The 16,621-nt window shown below is 36.9% G+C and overlaps 1 protein-coding gene across 6 annotated transcripts in view; it reads left to right on the top strand.

Annotated features, from left to right (window-relative positions):
- Positions 1-3,370: 3,370 nt before the first annotated feature.
- s100p (S100 calcium binding protein P) overlaps positions 3,371-16,621 on the top strand; it is a 33,592-nt gene continuing 20,341 nt past the window's right edge. Inside the window, exon 1 of one of the 6 annotated variants that reach the window (XM_081357811.1) lies at positions 3,371-3,456. In XM_081357811.1, coding sequence (XP_081213937.1) covers positions 3,431-3,456 — 26 coding nt within the window. In that variant the 5' untranslated portion in view covers positions 3,371-3,430. Of the gene's footprint in view, positions 3,457-5,785; positions 5,974-14,743; positions 15,023-16,162; positions 16,233-16,621 lie in introns of those variants that run through there. The other 5 variants (XM_081357810.1, XM_081357813.1, XM_081357807.1 and 2 more) reach the window with 5 other exon arrangements.

Below are 16,621 nucleotides of genomic sequence, written 5' to 3' on the forward strand. Positions count from 1 at the left end.
GGCTAACATTCTGGCAAGGTTCTCTCAAACAAATGCTCTTCCAGTAACAATAATAGAACATTCGTTCAGAGTTATCTAGAGTTAACACCCTAGAAACCAACGACCACTCAGAACACCCTAGCAATCAAATAAATGCCCTAGCAACCACCAAAAAAATCATATCAGAGACCTGCCTAGAGACCATAATGTCTAATGTCCACCAAAGCGTTTTGTCCTGAAGCTGGCGTATTTTTCCAAATGTTTTCAATGGGAGCGCGCGTTTTTAAGATGAAGCGCTGAGCGTCAATTTCACGCTGAGAACTCAGCGTTTTTTACCGGTCATAGAGAGTTAGAGAATGTTCAACTTTCGGTAAAACGCAGCACTTGTCACGGTTACTTTTTACCCAGCCATCCAATCACAGTGGAGGAGGGGCGGGACATTTACCACACTGACCAACCATCACATCCTGCTTGTACAACATTTACAGACTGCAACAAGCACATCTCTTCATCCAAAACTAGTACCAGACAGAGCAAATATGTTACATTCTGTCTACATTTTTATATTCAGAAACAAACTATTTGCAAAATCAGATACTATTAACAGTTCCGTGGATATTCTGCATCATAGTTCATAAAGCACATAGCACCAAAAAAAATTACGCACCGCCGAATCGCTTTCAAGTGCCTGCAGCAAGGTGACATATGGCCTAAATACCATAGCTACCACTCAGTACACCCTAGTAACTGCCCAACATATAATCAGAATGCCCTAGCAACCACCCAACATCATACACTATAAAAAGTGCAATTAACTTTGATTTTTAATTCATTTCAACTTTACATTAAACTGACTTATTTAAAATTATCTTGTATAACTTATAAAAAAGTAGAAAATTGCTGAACTTATTTTGATGAGTTAAAGCAATGTAAAAACATATGTTGTCATAACTTAATCATATAATTTTTAACAGTGTCAGCGACCACCCAGAACACCCTTGAGACCATATCTTAAAAATGCCCTAGCTACTACCAAGAACACCCTAGCAACCATCTAGTAGCTACTAACCTGACTGCCCTAGCAACCACCCATACATCATATCAGTGACCGCTCAGAACACTCTAGCAACTGCCTAGAAACTAACCAGAATGCCTTAGTGACATAATATCTTAACAATGCCCTAGCTGTCATCCAGAACACCCTAGAAATCAACCAGTATGTCTTAGCAATTACCCAAACATAATATCAGTTATTTTCCACAGGAAAGCACTCCATATAGTTGTTATTGTTATGTTGCAACTACATATCTATAGTGGTTGCTAGTCTCTCCTTGGACTATTGCCACTTTAATTCAATGTGTGGCAAGCTCTCGCTCTCTCTTCTCTATGACCCCTTTCTTGATGACACATTAGCACAGCTGAATCCTCTACTCCACATGATCCAGCTTTACATTCACCTGCCTGTGATCTGCACAGTTTCACTCTGATAGTTCATTAATACTAACATGATCGGGCACATGGCTGCGGGACGCGATCGGATCTCTTAGGTGTGACAGGATGAGATCATATCCATATCGGCTCAAATGGACTGAGTTCAGATTGCGCTATAAAGCCTTTGCATGTGTCAAATCAGCTGGCTATTTGTAACTGCTCTTTGTGGTTGGGAGTCTGGTGGGATTTGTAGATAGTGGCTCTCTCCTAGTCTAGGCAGGAGGACTGCAGACAGGATGAGTAAAGACAGAACTAAACGGATTGATCCTATCTTCCCCACCCCCACTCCATCTCTTCCTACCACATACTCCCTGTTCCTTTCAGTCTGGAACGATTGATTAATCCCTTCGATTAAAGACCCCCACGGAGCTCCATTATCTGTAGCAGGTACGATTTCAGCACATTGCGAGGATTTCGTAGATTGCACCAATTAAACAACACACCCTAGAGATTTATCGCTCGTTCTCTTGGGTACACCATGTGGCCAGTACGATGTTTTTATTCTAAGTGAATGTGTAATATAAGTAGCAGGTTAGGAAGGCTACCCCCTCCTGATGTAGCAGGCAGACAACTGGACCTGACTGAGTCAGTCATATAGATTGAAACAGACTCCCATTGAGAAACACAGTGGCCGCCCCATATATACTAAATTCAATATATACAATTTCAAGTTCAAGTTTAGTGTATTTTGTTATTCAAATCACAAAGCTAGAAAAAAAGGCAGGTTACAGATGGTTTAAAGACATGATTAAATTAGTGTGATGTTGGCATACAAAGAGATTCTACCGTTTTTTTACTATCTTTGATGACTGTATAACTACATTGCTTTCAAATAACACATTTTTCAAAAGCTTTGCTCCCTTTCAATGTAAGAACTAGCTGTATCAATCTTAAATTTGTAGCTTTTTAAAAACTGCAAGGCCAATGCCAAGGGAACATGGAGATAAATAAAGACAGACAGAGGAAGAAAGAGAATGTAAACATGAACTTCAATAGGTTTCTGTGTGAACAGAGCCACCCAGTGGCTGAATGTATATGTACATTCATTCTGTACACATACATTCAATGAGCAAACAAAGCCACAGTATCTATACTTCAGGAAAATCACTTGTCTCAGTCAAAGACTGGTCTCGGTCAAAGTGATAAACATCTGTGCATAACATCCACCAAACAATTACACAATGAAATGCACATAAAAAGAAGCTTCTCTTAAAGGGATAGTTCACCTAAAAAAAAAAAAAAAAGAAGTTCTGTCATCATTTACTCACCCTCATGTCGTTTCACATCTGTAGTACTTTATTTCTGTGTAACACAAAAGAATATGTCAAGGAAAGTCATACGGGTTTGAAACAACAATGGTGAAGAAAATAATGACAATTTTCATTTCTGGTCCCTTTAATGAAGCATTTATTAGTATTAGTAGCAACACCGTGGAGAACATAATATCTGAACAATACCCCCAACTATAACCCAGAAACCCCTAGCAACCGTCTAACAACTAACCTGACTGCCCTAGCAACACCCAAGAGAACATAGCAATGCCCTATTATTAGTTCATATTTCTCAGGAAAATGACCAAAACACTTAGATTGGATTTCTGTATAGTTCACATAGACATATGAATGACTTCATCCACAAACACCTCTAGTTTATAATTCATCTCATTCCTATGTTCAATCATTCACGTGGCAGTTATTGGAAATGGGGGGAAAACACAAAAACACACCTATCCAGACATCAAGGGCAAATGTAAGGATTTGATCCCTGTGAAGAAGTCCCTGTGCAGATGTGTAGTTTTGTTGTTGTAGACTATTGTTCAGAAGAAGTCTGTGGCTCCCAGAACTGCCGCCCTCACTCTATCAGAACTGACGGAAGTGTTACGTACTTCCTTCAATTCTTTCCTCTCGGGACTAACACAAAGTGCTCCGTCTGAGAACAACACCGCACTGTAAAAAGACACATGAAAAGACCTATGAGAGAACAGGGGTAAGGTGATTTTTCCCATTCAGTTTTTTCCTCTTTCACTCAACTGTCTCTAAAAGTAACTCGCTTTTACGTGTTTTTTTTTTTCAATGTTTGATTTGTCACTTTTTTATCTTATGATGCTTTGAATTTTCAAGTCCATCCAGAGGTTATTGCAAGCTGATAGATAATTTCACAAGCTCACCCTTACATATAATCTGATATAGGAAAAAGTGTGCATATTTGGGATGCTGATGGAGGGGAGGGCTCCGAGCTCGGAATTTGGCCCGAATACAGAGTACTCCCCCCATCCCTGGTTGGGATAGGAAATATTTAAGAGTGAGGAGTTGGGGTAGTGGAGGGATGCTGGAAACTAGAGGTAGGTTGGCTATGTATATATGCCTCCTCTCGTGCTAATAAAGGTTAATTATATGAACATGCTCCTCCCAAACTTTTTGAAACAATTTAACCTTTAATAAAACAATTTATATTTAAGTTAATTTGGCTAAATTGAGATATTGGTGATGTAAGAATGAGTCAAAAACATAAATACAAAATAAATCAATAAATCACTGTTTTAACCACACGTTTTAACTCATGACATGAGAGATGTTTGTGACAGTATGTGCAACTAGAGGTCTCTAACACTAGATGACAGCCTAGTTCAGCAAACCTGAAGATATCTTCAGTGTATGGGTGAAAACATGATCATTCTGCCTAAATGATCTCCATAAATAATAGTTTACCAAAAAAGATACTAGGAAAAATACAAGCAACTCTGACTCTGCCAGAAAATAAATACTACATATAAATTAAAATTAATGTATTTTAATATCTCCATAACCTCTTAGTGTTTTACTTTCAGCCTTTTTTTATTTCCCTCCAATAGGTGAAATGTCTAAAACTTTATCATAATTCTAGTTTTATATAGTTACAATTTAATTTTTTTTTTTTAATTTTTTTTTTATGTAAAAGGTGATGTAAAAGTCAACATGAAACAACATGTCAATCGCACTAGATCACAGCAATAGCAAACAACAACCATACCATCAAATCATGTCCCGCCCAACATTTTCTTCTTGTTTGACAAGCTGTTTCACTCGGATATAAATCAAAATAGGGAAGAAATGTCTTACACAGCTTCCATTTCATGCTGACTTTAATCATTAGTAACAACAAACAGGATGAAAAAAAACTATAGATTTGAGACAATTAAGAAAGAAAATCCTAACATCTGACCTAGAAGCCACCAGAGGGCACTCCACATCAGACTATCAAAACTACATTTCCCATATCTCACTGCCTGGACTCATCATCCCTGATTGCATCCACCTGTGTCTCATTACCTTGTTAGTCTCAGCCTATTTAAACCTTGTACACTCATTCATTATCTGTGAAGTCTTGTTATTTGTTTCATCTGCAATTCTGAGCGTTTTCCGCTGTTTTTTCCTTGTTCCTGGTTTTCAATATCTGCCTGTGCCCTGGTTTTCCCGTTCCTGTCTCACCCTCTGGGTTTGTTTGTTTGTATGGACTGCCTGCCTGTGTATGACCCTTGCCTGGATTTGGATCACGTCTTTGGATTACTCTGTTTAATAAACTGCATTTGGATCCTTTACCTTTGCGTCTCAGAGCAGTTTGTGACAGATATGCTGATTTGCTGCTCAAGAAACATATCTTATTATGATCTTATTATTTTTGAAAACGTTGTTCCGATGTTTTTTTTTTCTGCAAACCTTGATACTTTTTTTCAGGATTCTTTGATGAATAAAAAGTTCAAAAGAATATTATTTTATTGTCACTTTTGATCAATTTAAGTCCTTATGGATGTCCTTATTACAGTGTAATAATCTATTTAAGTACTGAGGAATAATAATTAACTACACAAACTTACTATAGGGTTAGGGTTAAGATTGGGCTTTGGTTTTGTTGCATTTAATTATGCATAATTTATAGTTATTACTATAGTAAATACATGTAACGTGTAACAAGGACACTACAATAAAGTGTTACCTTAATTTCTTTCAGGAAAAAAAAAATCTTAATGACCCCCAATTTTTGAATGGTAGTGTACTGTTATAATTCCTTTTTTTTTTCTTGATAGACCTTGAAGTACCATGTCAATACTATAGTATTTGAATATGGCAATCATTCAGTACGATGGTAATAAATCACAGTAGTCTTGCCATCTAATGCACCACGCAAGGGATATTATAATCTACTCAGAGAAATTTTCACTGTCTAGACAACTACTTGTTTCTTGGCCATCAGTGTGTCTATGTTCACATACAGACATTAGTTGAGAGAGCAAGTGAGTCTATTGTGCCTGTCACTCTTGTTGCACCAGCAGCTATCTGAAACATTTAGAGCACACAGGCTTACACTCAGGGTTAGCACGTCTCTCTCACTAATAATGCTCCTCACAAACGGGCTTAACCAATAGAACACCTGCAGAAAAGTTTAAACTGCCACCGATAGACACAATCGCCTGCTGGGAATGGGATTATCGGCCAGGTAATCCAGAAAGAACAAAGACACCTGAAGGTAAACACAATTTATGTTTGTCAAACGCTTAAAGGAGTTTGGTTCGATTCATGATGCCAGTGCTTTATCTAGGATAAGTGTGACTTTTTTACCTTCTTTTAACATCTATAAATGGATTTGCTTTAGTGGACGGCAGTTCGTTTGAGGGGCAATAGAGGTTAGTCAGTTACTGAAAAGGGGGGAGGGGAGAGAGAGAGAGAGAGAGAGAGAGAGAGAGAGATAATGCACTTGAGTAAGCATCCACAGAAATTGAACTTCTAGCCTCGAGACACTGAGGCGTTATCCTTTTCATTTTTAAGTCGTGTCTTGTTTGTTGATCAACTTTATCGAGTCTTTGAAAACAGCTATGATTGCTTGACTATTACAGCAGACCCTTCGAGCAATCCATGGCTTTTTTCTCTTAATTTAATAAAATTACCATCAGCAAATCCAAACATACTATTTTATCATTTAAAACAGATGACTCTATACTGTTACGTTGGTTTATTTGTGTGTAGTTTATCATCCAGCTGTAGCAGCAGGGTATGTGAATTCCTGCCCTGACCTCTTGACCTGTATTTGGTGAAGGCCCACCGACTGACCTTCAGCGAGAGCCCGCAGCCTCTCTGGTGCCGCTGTTTTCAGACACCATATCAGATCCCAAGCCAGTAGGCAGCAAAGCCACGACCCATTAGCACTTCACACACATGGGAGACAGAGGCGCTCGCTGAGGGGTGTGTCAGGGCTCCATCATGCTTTCTAACTGGCTGTGAATCAATGCAACTTTAAAAGACAACAGATGCACCATGGGTGTAGATTTGAATTTGGATGACCCTGGCAAAGTTAAGGGACTACTGAATAATACCAATATAACGATTGTAGTTATATATAGTGATTAATCAGACAGACAGACAGATAAACAGACTGATTAATAGATAGACAGAATGACAGACAGACAGGCAGAATGACATATAGAACAATAAATACAATAGAAGGAAATGATAGAAAGATAGACACAAAAGGCAGACAGGCCGAATCGAACATTAAGGCCCCGATATACTCACGCGAAGATCTTTTTCCTTCTTCGTTTAGGGGTAAAACGAAGTTTGAAATACGTGAGCAGCGATATACTGTTAGCGAACATCCAACACCACCCACACTGCTGAGAGCGACGTTTAGATGAATATGTAAATATGTGCTTCCCGCTTTCTCTCAATAACAAATAAACACACAACAAAATTGAGAAAACAGCAAGCATGTTTTAATAAAGCATAAGAAAAGCATCTGATCATAGCAACGTGGATATGTTTGCATGAGCTCTGCAATTGACACTCTAATAGTCACGCCACGTTTATTTTTATAGCACTTTATACAATAGATTGCTTAAAATCAAGCAGCTTTACTGTATTAAACATGAAAAACAGTGTCAGTGTCTCCTTTCATCAGAAGTACAACTTAATTTTCTACTATAAAGCGGCTCCTCCAGTGTGTTCATGTTTTCACTCGCGGACGTCTGAACTCCACGGATTGAACATAAGAAATGAACGGGAAAAGATTTCCACGTGAAAGAAGGCGGAGCCTCCGTGCACACCTACCTATCACGTAATCACCATGGACCAATGGTAGCACAAAAGTGTTTACCAGCCATAGCTAACTTTTCCGGAAAATACGCCATGGCAAGCTGTTTCGAATTCCTAAAACAAACTTTTGTTCGAAATTATGTCATATCAGTTATTTTTTTGATTTCGCTTGAAGTACATCAGGGCCTTTAGAACAAAAGACAGATAGAACCTTGGAACGATAGACAGACAGAACATTAGAACAAAAGACAGAAGGACAGAACATTAGAACAAACACAACATTAGAACGACAGACAGACAGAACATCAAAAGAACATTAGAAAGACTGAACATAAGAAGGAAAGACAGACAGACAGAACATTAGAACAGACAACATTAGAACGTCAGACAGACAAAACATCTAATCTTCTGTTGTTCTAATGTTCTTTTGAAGGAAAGACAGACAGAACATTTGAACGACAGACAGATCATTAAAATGACAGAACATTAGAACTACAGACAGAACAATAGAATGACAAACAGAACATTAGAACTACAGACAGAACATTAGAACTACAGACAGAACATAATAACGACAGACAGAACATAAGAACGACAGACAGAACATAAGAACGACAGACACGACAGACAGAACATAAGAACGACAGACAGAACATTATAACGACAGAACTACAGGCAGAACATTAGAAATACAGACAGAACATTAGAACGACAACGACAGAACTACAAACAGAACATTAGAAATACAAACAGAACATTAGAAATACAGAAAGAACATTAGAACAACAGACAGAACATTAGAACGACAGGCAGAACATTAGAACGACAGGCAGAACATTAGAACGACAGACAAAACATTAGAACGACAGACAGAACATTAGAACTACAGACAGAACATTAGAACTACAGACAGAGCATTAGAACTACAGACAGAACATTAGAACTACAGACAGAACATTAGAACGACAGACAGAACATTAGAACGACAGACAGAACATTAGAACGACAGACAAAACATTAGAACGACAGACAGAACATTAGAACGACAGACAGAACATTAGAACTACAGACAGAACATTAGAACTACAGACAGAACATTAGAACGACAGACAGAACATTAGAACGACAGACAAAACATTAGAACGACAGACAGAACATTAGAACGACAGACAGAACATTAGAACGACAAACAGAACATTACAACTACAGAACTACAGGCAGAACATTAGAAGTACACACAGAACATTAGAACGACAGAACTACAGACAGAACATTAGAAATACAGAAAGAACATTAGAACTACAGACAGAACATTAGAATGACAGACAGGACATTAGAACTACAGACAGAACATTAGAACATTAGAACGAACATTAGAACGACAGACAGAACATTAGAACGACAGACAGAACATTAGAACGAACATTAGAACGACAGACAGAACATTAGAACGACAGTCAGAACATTAGAACGACAGACAGAACATTACAACTACAGAACTACAGGCAGAACATTAGAAGTACAGACAGAACATTAGAAGTACAGACAGAACATTAGAAGTACAGACAGAACATTCGAACTACAGACAGAACATTAGAACGAAACAAACAGACAGATAACAAAATAATGGATAGAGCGACAGACAGAGCAAAGAAAAAACTGTGCATTTACATAGTTTGATATTAAAATGTCACTCATTCTTTTGTGGAACAGGCTCTAAAATACGCCTTGGCAAGCTGTTTCGAATTCCTAAAACAAACTTTTGTTCGAAATTATGTCATATCAGTTATTTTTTTTATTTCGCTTGAAGTACATCAGGGCCTTTAGAACAAAAGACAGATAGAACCTTGGAACGATAGACAGACAGAACATTAGAACAAAAAACAGAAGGACAGAACATTAGAACAAACACAACATTAGAACGACAGACAGACAGAACATCAAAAGAACATTAGAAAGACTGAACATAAGAAGGAAAGACAGACAGACAGAACATTAGAACAGACAACTTTAGAACGTCAGACAGACAAAACATCTAATCTTCTGTTGTTCTAATGTTCTTTTGAAGGAAAGACAGACAGAACATTTGAACGACAGACAGATCATTAAAATGACAGAACATTAGAACTACAGACAGAACAATAGAATGACAAACAGAACATTAGAACTACAGACAGAACATTAGAACTACAGACAGAACATAATAACGACAGACAGAACATAAGAACGACAGACAGAACATAAGAACGACAGACACGACAGACAGAACATAAGAACGACAGACAGAACATTATAACGACAGAACTACAGGCAGAACATTAGAAATACAGACAGAACATTAGAACGACAACGACAGAACTACAAACAGAACATTAGAAATACAAACAGAACATTAGAAATACAGAAAGAACATTAGAACGACAGACAGAACATTAGAACGACAGGCAGAACATTAGAACGACAGGCAGAACATTAGAACGACAGACAAAACATTAGAACGACAGACAGAACATTAGAACTACAGACAGAACATTAGAACTACAGACAGAACATTAGAACTACAGACAGAACATTAGAACGACAGACAGAACATTAGAACGACAGACAGAACATTAGAACGACAGACAAAACATTAGAACGACAGACAGAACATTAGAACGACAGACAGAACATTAGAACTACAGACAGAACATTAGAACTACAGACAGAACATTAGAACGACAGACAGAACATTAGAACGACAGACAAAACATTAGAACGACAGACAGAACATTAGAACGACAGACAGAACATTAGAACGACAAACAGAACATTACAACTACAGAACTACAGGCAGAACATTAGAAGTACAGACAGAACATTAGAACGACAGAACTACAGACAGAACATTAGAAATACAGAAAGAACATTAGAACTACAGACAGAACATTAGAATGACAGACAGGACATTAGAACTACAGACAGAACATTAGAACATTAGAACGAACATTAGAACGACAGACAGAACATTAGAACGACAGTCAGAACATTAGAACGACAGACAGAACATTACAACTACAGAACTACAGGCAGAACATTAGAAGTACAGACAGAACATTAGAAGTACAGACAGAACATTAGAAGTACAGACAGAACATTAGAAGTACAGACAGAACATTCGAACTACAGACAGAACATTAGAACGAAACAAACAGACAGATAACAAAATAATGGATAGAGCGACAGACAGAGCAAAGAAAAAACTGTGCATTTACATAGTTTGATATTAAAATGTCACTCATTCTTTTGTGGAACAGGCTCTAGTGACAAACACAGTGTGCTGCATCTTCAAGTGGTGCAAACTCACAATATTGTGACCTTACCGTCCTCATCATAATAAAAAGTCACGCTGTGATCAGCTAAGCAAATTTAAATAAGCAGAGCCTTTTATTACAGCCAATGCTTTGTCTGGATGGACACAGGCAGCTTTGAAGTGCCAGCTGATGCCAAGCATCTCTGCTCACACAACACGGCTACTCATTCACACACTTTGTCGGTTTATTTGGTTTGGGGAACATTTGGGGATAAAGTCCATCTGTAAACATCTAAACAAGGTTAAAAAAAAAGTTAACTCAAGGTTATTTTCTACAGTCACAGTGACATCAAGGAACTTTGACAAATTACATTGTTTGACCATGCAACATGGGGCTTTCAACATTACAAGCTCAACCGATATTGTTTTGCTTGAAGCTGGCACTGTTATTGAGTTTTAAACCGTGTAATTTTCCATACCCCAGTGCATTTGCAAGCTCATACGGAGACCCATTGATCAACAGAATGCTATAATTATTTTGACCTTGGGCCAAAATGTTGGAACATAAAAAGCTAAGTGTGTACTCAGTCAGAAATTTCCACCTGACCCAGCCAGGACTTGTCAGTAGAGGTCCATTAGGCATCGACACACTACTCTTTGCAGCATGTATAGCTGGAAGTTTCCAGATTCTGACAGCACCAGAAAGCCCAGCATGACACATAACATACCATGACTTCCTAGAAATCTTCTGGGTTCTTATGAGACAGCAAGTGCACAGGCTCATTTATTCATCTTAGGTTACATGATCTTCGGGAGCCGGGTGTTTCTGGTCCCCTAGAAAAGCACCCTACAAGCTGCACAAAGCAGATGAGCATTCTTTACAATGTATGCACTTTTCGCCTGCCGTTGTTTGTCCAGACATGAGGAGAATTTTTTTTTAATAACAGATGGCTACAAGGTTACCTTCACCCGATGCAATGAAGTGACCTTTACTGTGGTCGAAATGTTTTTGAATGAAGAGTGACTGCTAAAATAAACAGGGCTGTTACGTAACGTAATACAGTCCGGTTGGCTGATGTGAAACAATGAGTTGGTGATGTTATGGAGTGTTTTTTGTTCATACGTGTAGCTGCGACAATAATTCAGAAGGGGTTATGAACCTTTTTACACTTTGGCATCTCTCTTTTGGGCCATTGTGCAGACATACTGAACAGTATTGTAAGGGAGTAACTGTAGTAACATTACAAAAAGTGTATTGTGTTGATGTTAGTCTGTTAGACCACAATTTAGCATGTTTTTGTTTTTTTAATGAATGTACAGTAAAACATACCTGGTAATAAAGAGATGCGTATTGTAGGGAATGTTAAAATTTAACTTAAAGGAATGGTGCACTCCAAAATTACAATTCTGTCATCATTTACTCACCCTTGTGCCATTCCAAACCTGTTGGGAAAAGTTTTCTTTTCAATGAAATGAAAGCATATTTTGACCCAGGACTTTTAAGCTCAAAAAGGCACCATATGGTTTGGGATGTTCAGTGAGTAAATAGGCTACTTCTGCCATTTCAGTCTTTTCTTCATTATATTCAGAAAATTTTGAATATAGCACCCAAGTCACATAAATGGCTTTTATGGTGCTTTTTTTTGTCATTTTTGGACAGTAACAGTCACAAAAAGAGCAGCTCAGACATTCTTCAAAGTATATTTAGTTTTCTATAGAAAGAAAGAACGTCATTCAAGTTTGGAACAAAGTGAGGGGATATGAAAGAATTTAAAATTTTAGGGTGAACTCTCTCTTTTTCTGTTTTGCACTGTCATTTAATGGCTGATCTAAAGGATTGGTCTCACTAAACCAGCTTTTACATTATAACAACTCTCTAAAGTCCAAATAGGGCCAGAGGACAAACAGGACATCCACTACAGCAGAGAAGAGTTGGATTCTCATTTTAAGATAACATTGGGGTTTTGGCAGCAACATGTACAAAAGTTCTGTACACACAATGTTTCTGTAACTAATGCAAGACTTTGAAAAGCTGTCGACGGTTAAATGTGATGATTCTATTTTAGACTTTAGCTTGATTGTTCAGAAAAAAAGCAAATAGTGGATAAATATGTTTTTTGACTGTAGGCGAACTCTGATTGCATTAATCAGCATGTGTTCTAACATGTATCAAATCAGACAATCAAATCTCTGAAACCTGTTAACTGAAAGGTGCACTCAGTATTTTATTATTAAAAGTCCTTATTACTTTTAGATAAAAGTAATATGTATATTTTACATGGAGCAAGCGCTTCATGGAGGCGGACAAGTAAGTGTTTAAACTGTCTTTATATACCAAGCTAGCATATCGATACTGGTAAAGTTTAAAATATATTGAGTTTGATTCGGTAACGAGCTAGTAACATAAGGCAAAAACAGGTTGCATTGATACATGTTTTCCCATTACCATCAGTTACACTGTGATGAAGGTGAATTTCGTGTAAGATTCATAACATATACAGTGTTTTGCATGTAAGAGCTTCCACGATGAAAGCACTGTTGGCCAATATTGACACTCATCTGCTTTATCCAAAGACTTTTTGGTCATAGCCTTTTCGAATACGGTCTTCCTTTTTTTGCCTTGTTTGCCTTCGCTGACTGTATATGCAGGTACTGGGAATTTTGACTGCTCTTTCTCTGCCATAATTGTGGTTCTTCCTAGCTTCCGTGCCTCTTCGCCTCCTCGAGTCAAACGGGTGCGCGCATGTGGGCAGCTCCTGTAGCAGCAGGGGTGGTAGCCATGGTAGCGAGTGAGAGTGACAGTCGCCCAGCCAATCATTTCCTTCATTCCGAAAGGAAATAAGTAGCTGTGTTTATTGCAGCCATGAGGGGACTACAGACACTCGATTTTTATACTCTCCTTTTCAGAGTACTTACATTTTAATTATGTATTGGCATATAAAGACAGTTTAAACAAATTTGGGAAGAAGTTTTTTTAGAAAAAACCTACCTACCCTGCCTTTAACATGTTCTTTTAGTATTAATTATAAATAAAACTCTGCATCTGCAAAAATCATAATGCATAAAATAACGTATTTAGATCAATAATGCTTTCTGGACTATATAAAAATTCTAATAGTTGTGTTAATTGTCTATACACACATATACCAGAACATTCAAAAGTTTGGGGCAAGAAAGTTTTTTTCATTTTTTTTTTTCAACTTTTGATCTATTTAAAGACTTTCGAATTGCTACAAATAGATGCTGCTCTTTAGAACTTTCTACTCTTCCAAAAATATTAAGCAGCACAATAACATTGATAATAATAAGAAGTGATTCTTGAGCACCAAAAAACATTCTAATGATGCTGAAAAATCAGCTTTGCCATCACAGAAATAAATTACAATTAAATTAAATAGTGATTAAATTTCAAAATGTATTCAACTAGAAAACAGTTATTTTTATTTGCAATAATATTTCAGAATATTACTGGTTTTACTGTATTTTTGATCAAATAAATGCCATCTTGAAATTAAATTAAATCTTACCAACACCAACATTTTGAACGGCAGTATACACACTTATGCATACACAAACAAATAAATGAATAAAGCACAAGCTTTTTACAACATCTATTCTTTTTGAAGCATTTCAGAACAAATATTGATATGTGTTATGAATTATGCAATTAGTAATGATTAAATTGATTACTTAATCAGCATATCACTTAATTCACAGTCCAAGTAATAATGTTTGCATTAATGTTACAATCACATCTGAGTGTACCACTGTAATGGAGTGCAAAAAGTAAAACAGATGTCCTATTGGTTCCTGGTTTTGTTCAAATTTAGCAGCATGACTTGTTTCCTGTGCTCTTGATTTATCCCTGTTGTTTAGGTGTCATTACCCTGCGGCTGGGGCTTGAGTGAGTGTGATTAACAGTCTGCTGACTGGATCTCTGACCAGTGGCAGAGCTGGAGGAAAACAGCAAGTTTTACATTCACCAATTGATGGCTGCTGTCGAGAGCACTCCGCTTTCTCACTCGAAATGGTATTGACAAACGGACGGGCTGCGCTCTCCCTGAGTGGCATGTCAATCTCTCACGGCCAGTCAGTCTGCTTTGTTAAATAATCTACTGGCACATGACTGGCCTCATGTTATGGCTGATGCTGAATGCGACGGTTGTCATACCTGCCGGGGAAGCCTTTGTGATTTCAGGTATTTCTAAACGCAAAGCAGCAGACAAACAGCTTGAAATACAGACGAAGGATTTATAGTCTTGATGTGGAAAAAGGAAATTAGCTTTGGTGCCCACTCGCTCAATGCTGAGCAAATATTTGCAACCTGACCTGAAGCTGATGTCTTTGGTGGTAGGTAGAGTGTCATGTAGTCATCTATGATGAATTTTATTTGCTAAGCAAGCAGGGAGATCGGAATAAAATACAATGTACAACATGGGCACCATCATTTCTTCGTGATGTGCAAATTCTGTATGAGAGAATTGATTCATCCATTGATTCATCTATTAACACACTTAAGGTGTGAGAGATAATGTGAGAACATTGTGCATTTAAGAACTTAGCATAAATCACTCATAGGAAAGAGCGATGTTTTTTCTACAAAAAAAGACAAAGCCTTTTTAAAAAAATAGCAAAGATTTAAAATATGTAGCAAGACTGAGCTGACCAGTTGAACAGACTCTCTGACCATTGCAAGAGTCTTGTGGGCCATTTTCCGTTTGAAATTTGATGTCGGTAAGATTAAATTATTATTTTTTTCTTTTTTTTTTATGCTCACCAAGGCTGCATTTATTTGATGGAAAAAAAAAACTACAGTAATATTGTGGTATATTATTATAATTTAAAATAATCTGTTTTCTATTTAAATATATATTTTAAAATGTAATTTATTTCTGATGGCAAAGCTGAATTTTTAGCAGCCATTACTCCAGTCTTCACAGTATTTTCAGAACATTTATTTGAAAAAGGATTATTTATTTATTTTGAAACAAAAGTATAAAAGTGTTTATGGTTACTTTTGATTTATTAATGCATCCTTGCTGAAAAACAGTATATATATATATATATATATATATATATATATATATATATATATATATATATATATATATATATATATATATATATATATATATATATATATATATATATATATATATATATATATATATATATATATATATATATTTTTTTTTTTTATAACTCTTACTGACCCCCAAACATTTGTATGTGTCAGGTTAATTTTCAGTTTGTTGGTGTTTTATGGTACGTTTACACGACAACAATATACTAAAAACTGAAACGTTTTTCCTTTGTGTTTTTTCGCCTACAGACAACACCGTTGTCAAAATGATCCCTGTTCACACGGATCTGCGAAAACTACTAAAAACGCTGTATTATGCTGCCAGGCAAGTAGATGGCGATGTCACTTTATAAAGAAACTATGCGACTATAGACTGAACACGTAATGCGCATCACCGTTTTCACAAATTCGTGTTTTTGTACTTTACACTACGTTTTCAGGCCCCCAAAACATTGTTGTCATGTAAATAACTGACCAAAACCCATAAAAAGTTTTCCGTTTTTAGTTGAAAATGGTGTAATGTAAATGGTCCCTTAGATTTGGTTTTCCCTGCCTGTAGTCCCTTGTTAGTTCCTTTGGTTACGGATTAAGTTAAGCACATATTTCAGTTTTCTGTTGGTTAGCCTCCCCAGCGTATTTAAAGTCCTGAGTTTGGTTCTGCTCTTTGTCAGGTATTGTCTTGTATATTTTAGTACAAGCTGTTACGCTATCACT

The sequence above is a fragment of the Scardinius erythrophthalmus genome (assembly GCF_964197995.2).
Source record: "Scardinius erythrophthalmus genome assembly, chromosome: 25".
In the NCBI taxonomy this organism is placed as follows: Eukaryota; Metazoa; Chordata; class Actinopteri; order Cypriniformes; family Leuciscidae; genus Scardinius; species Scardinius erythrophthalmus.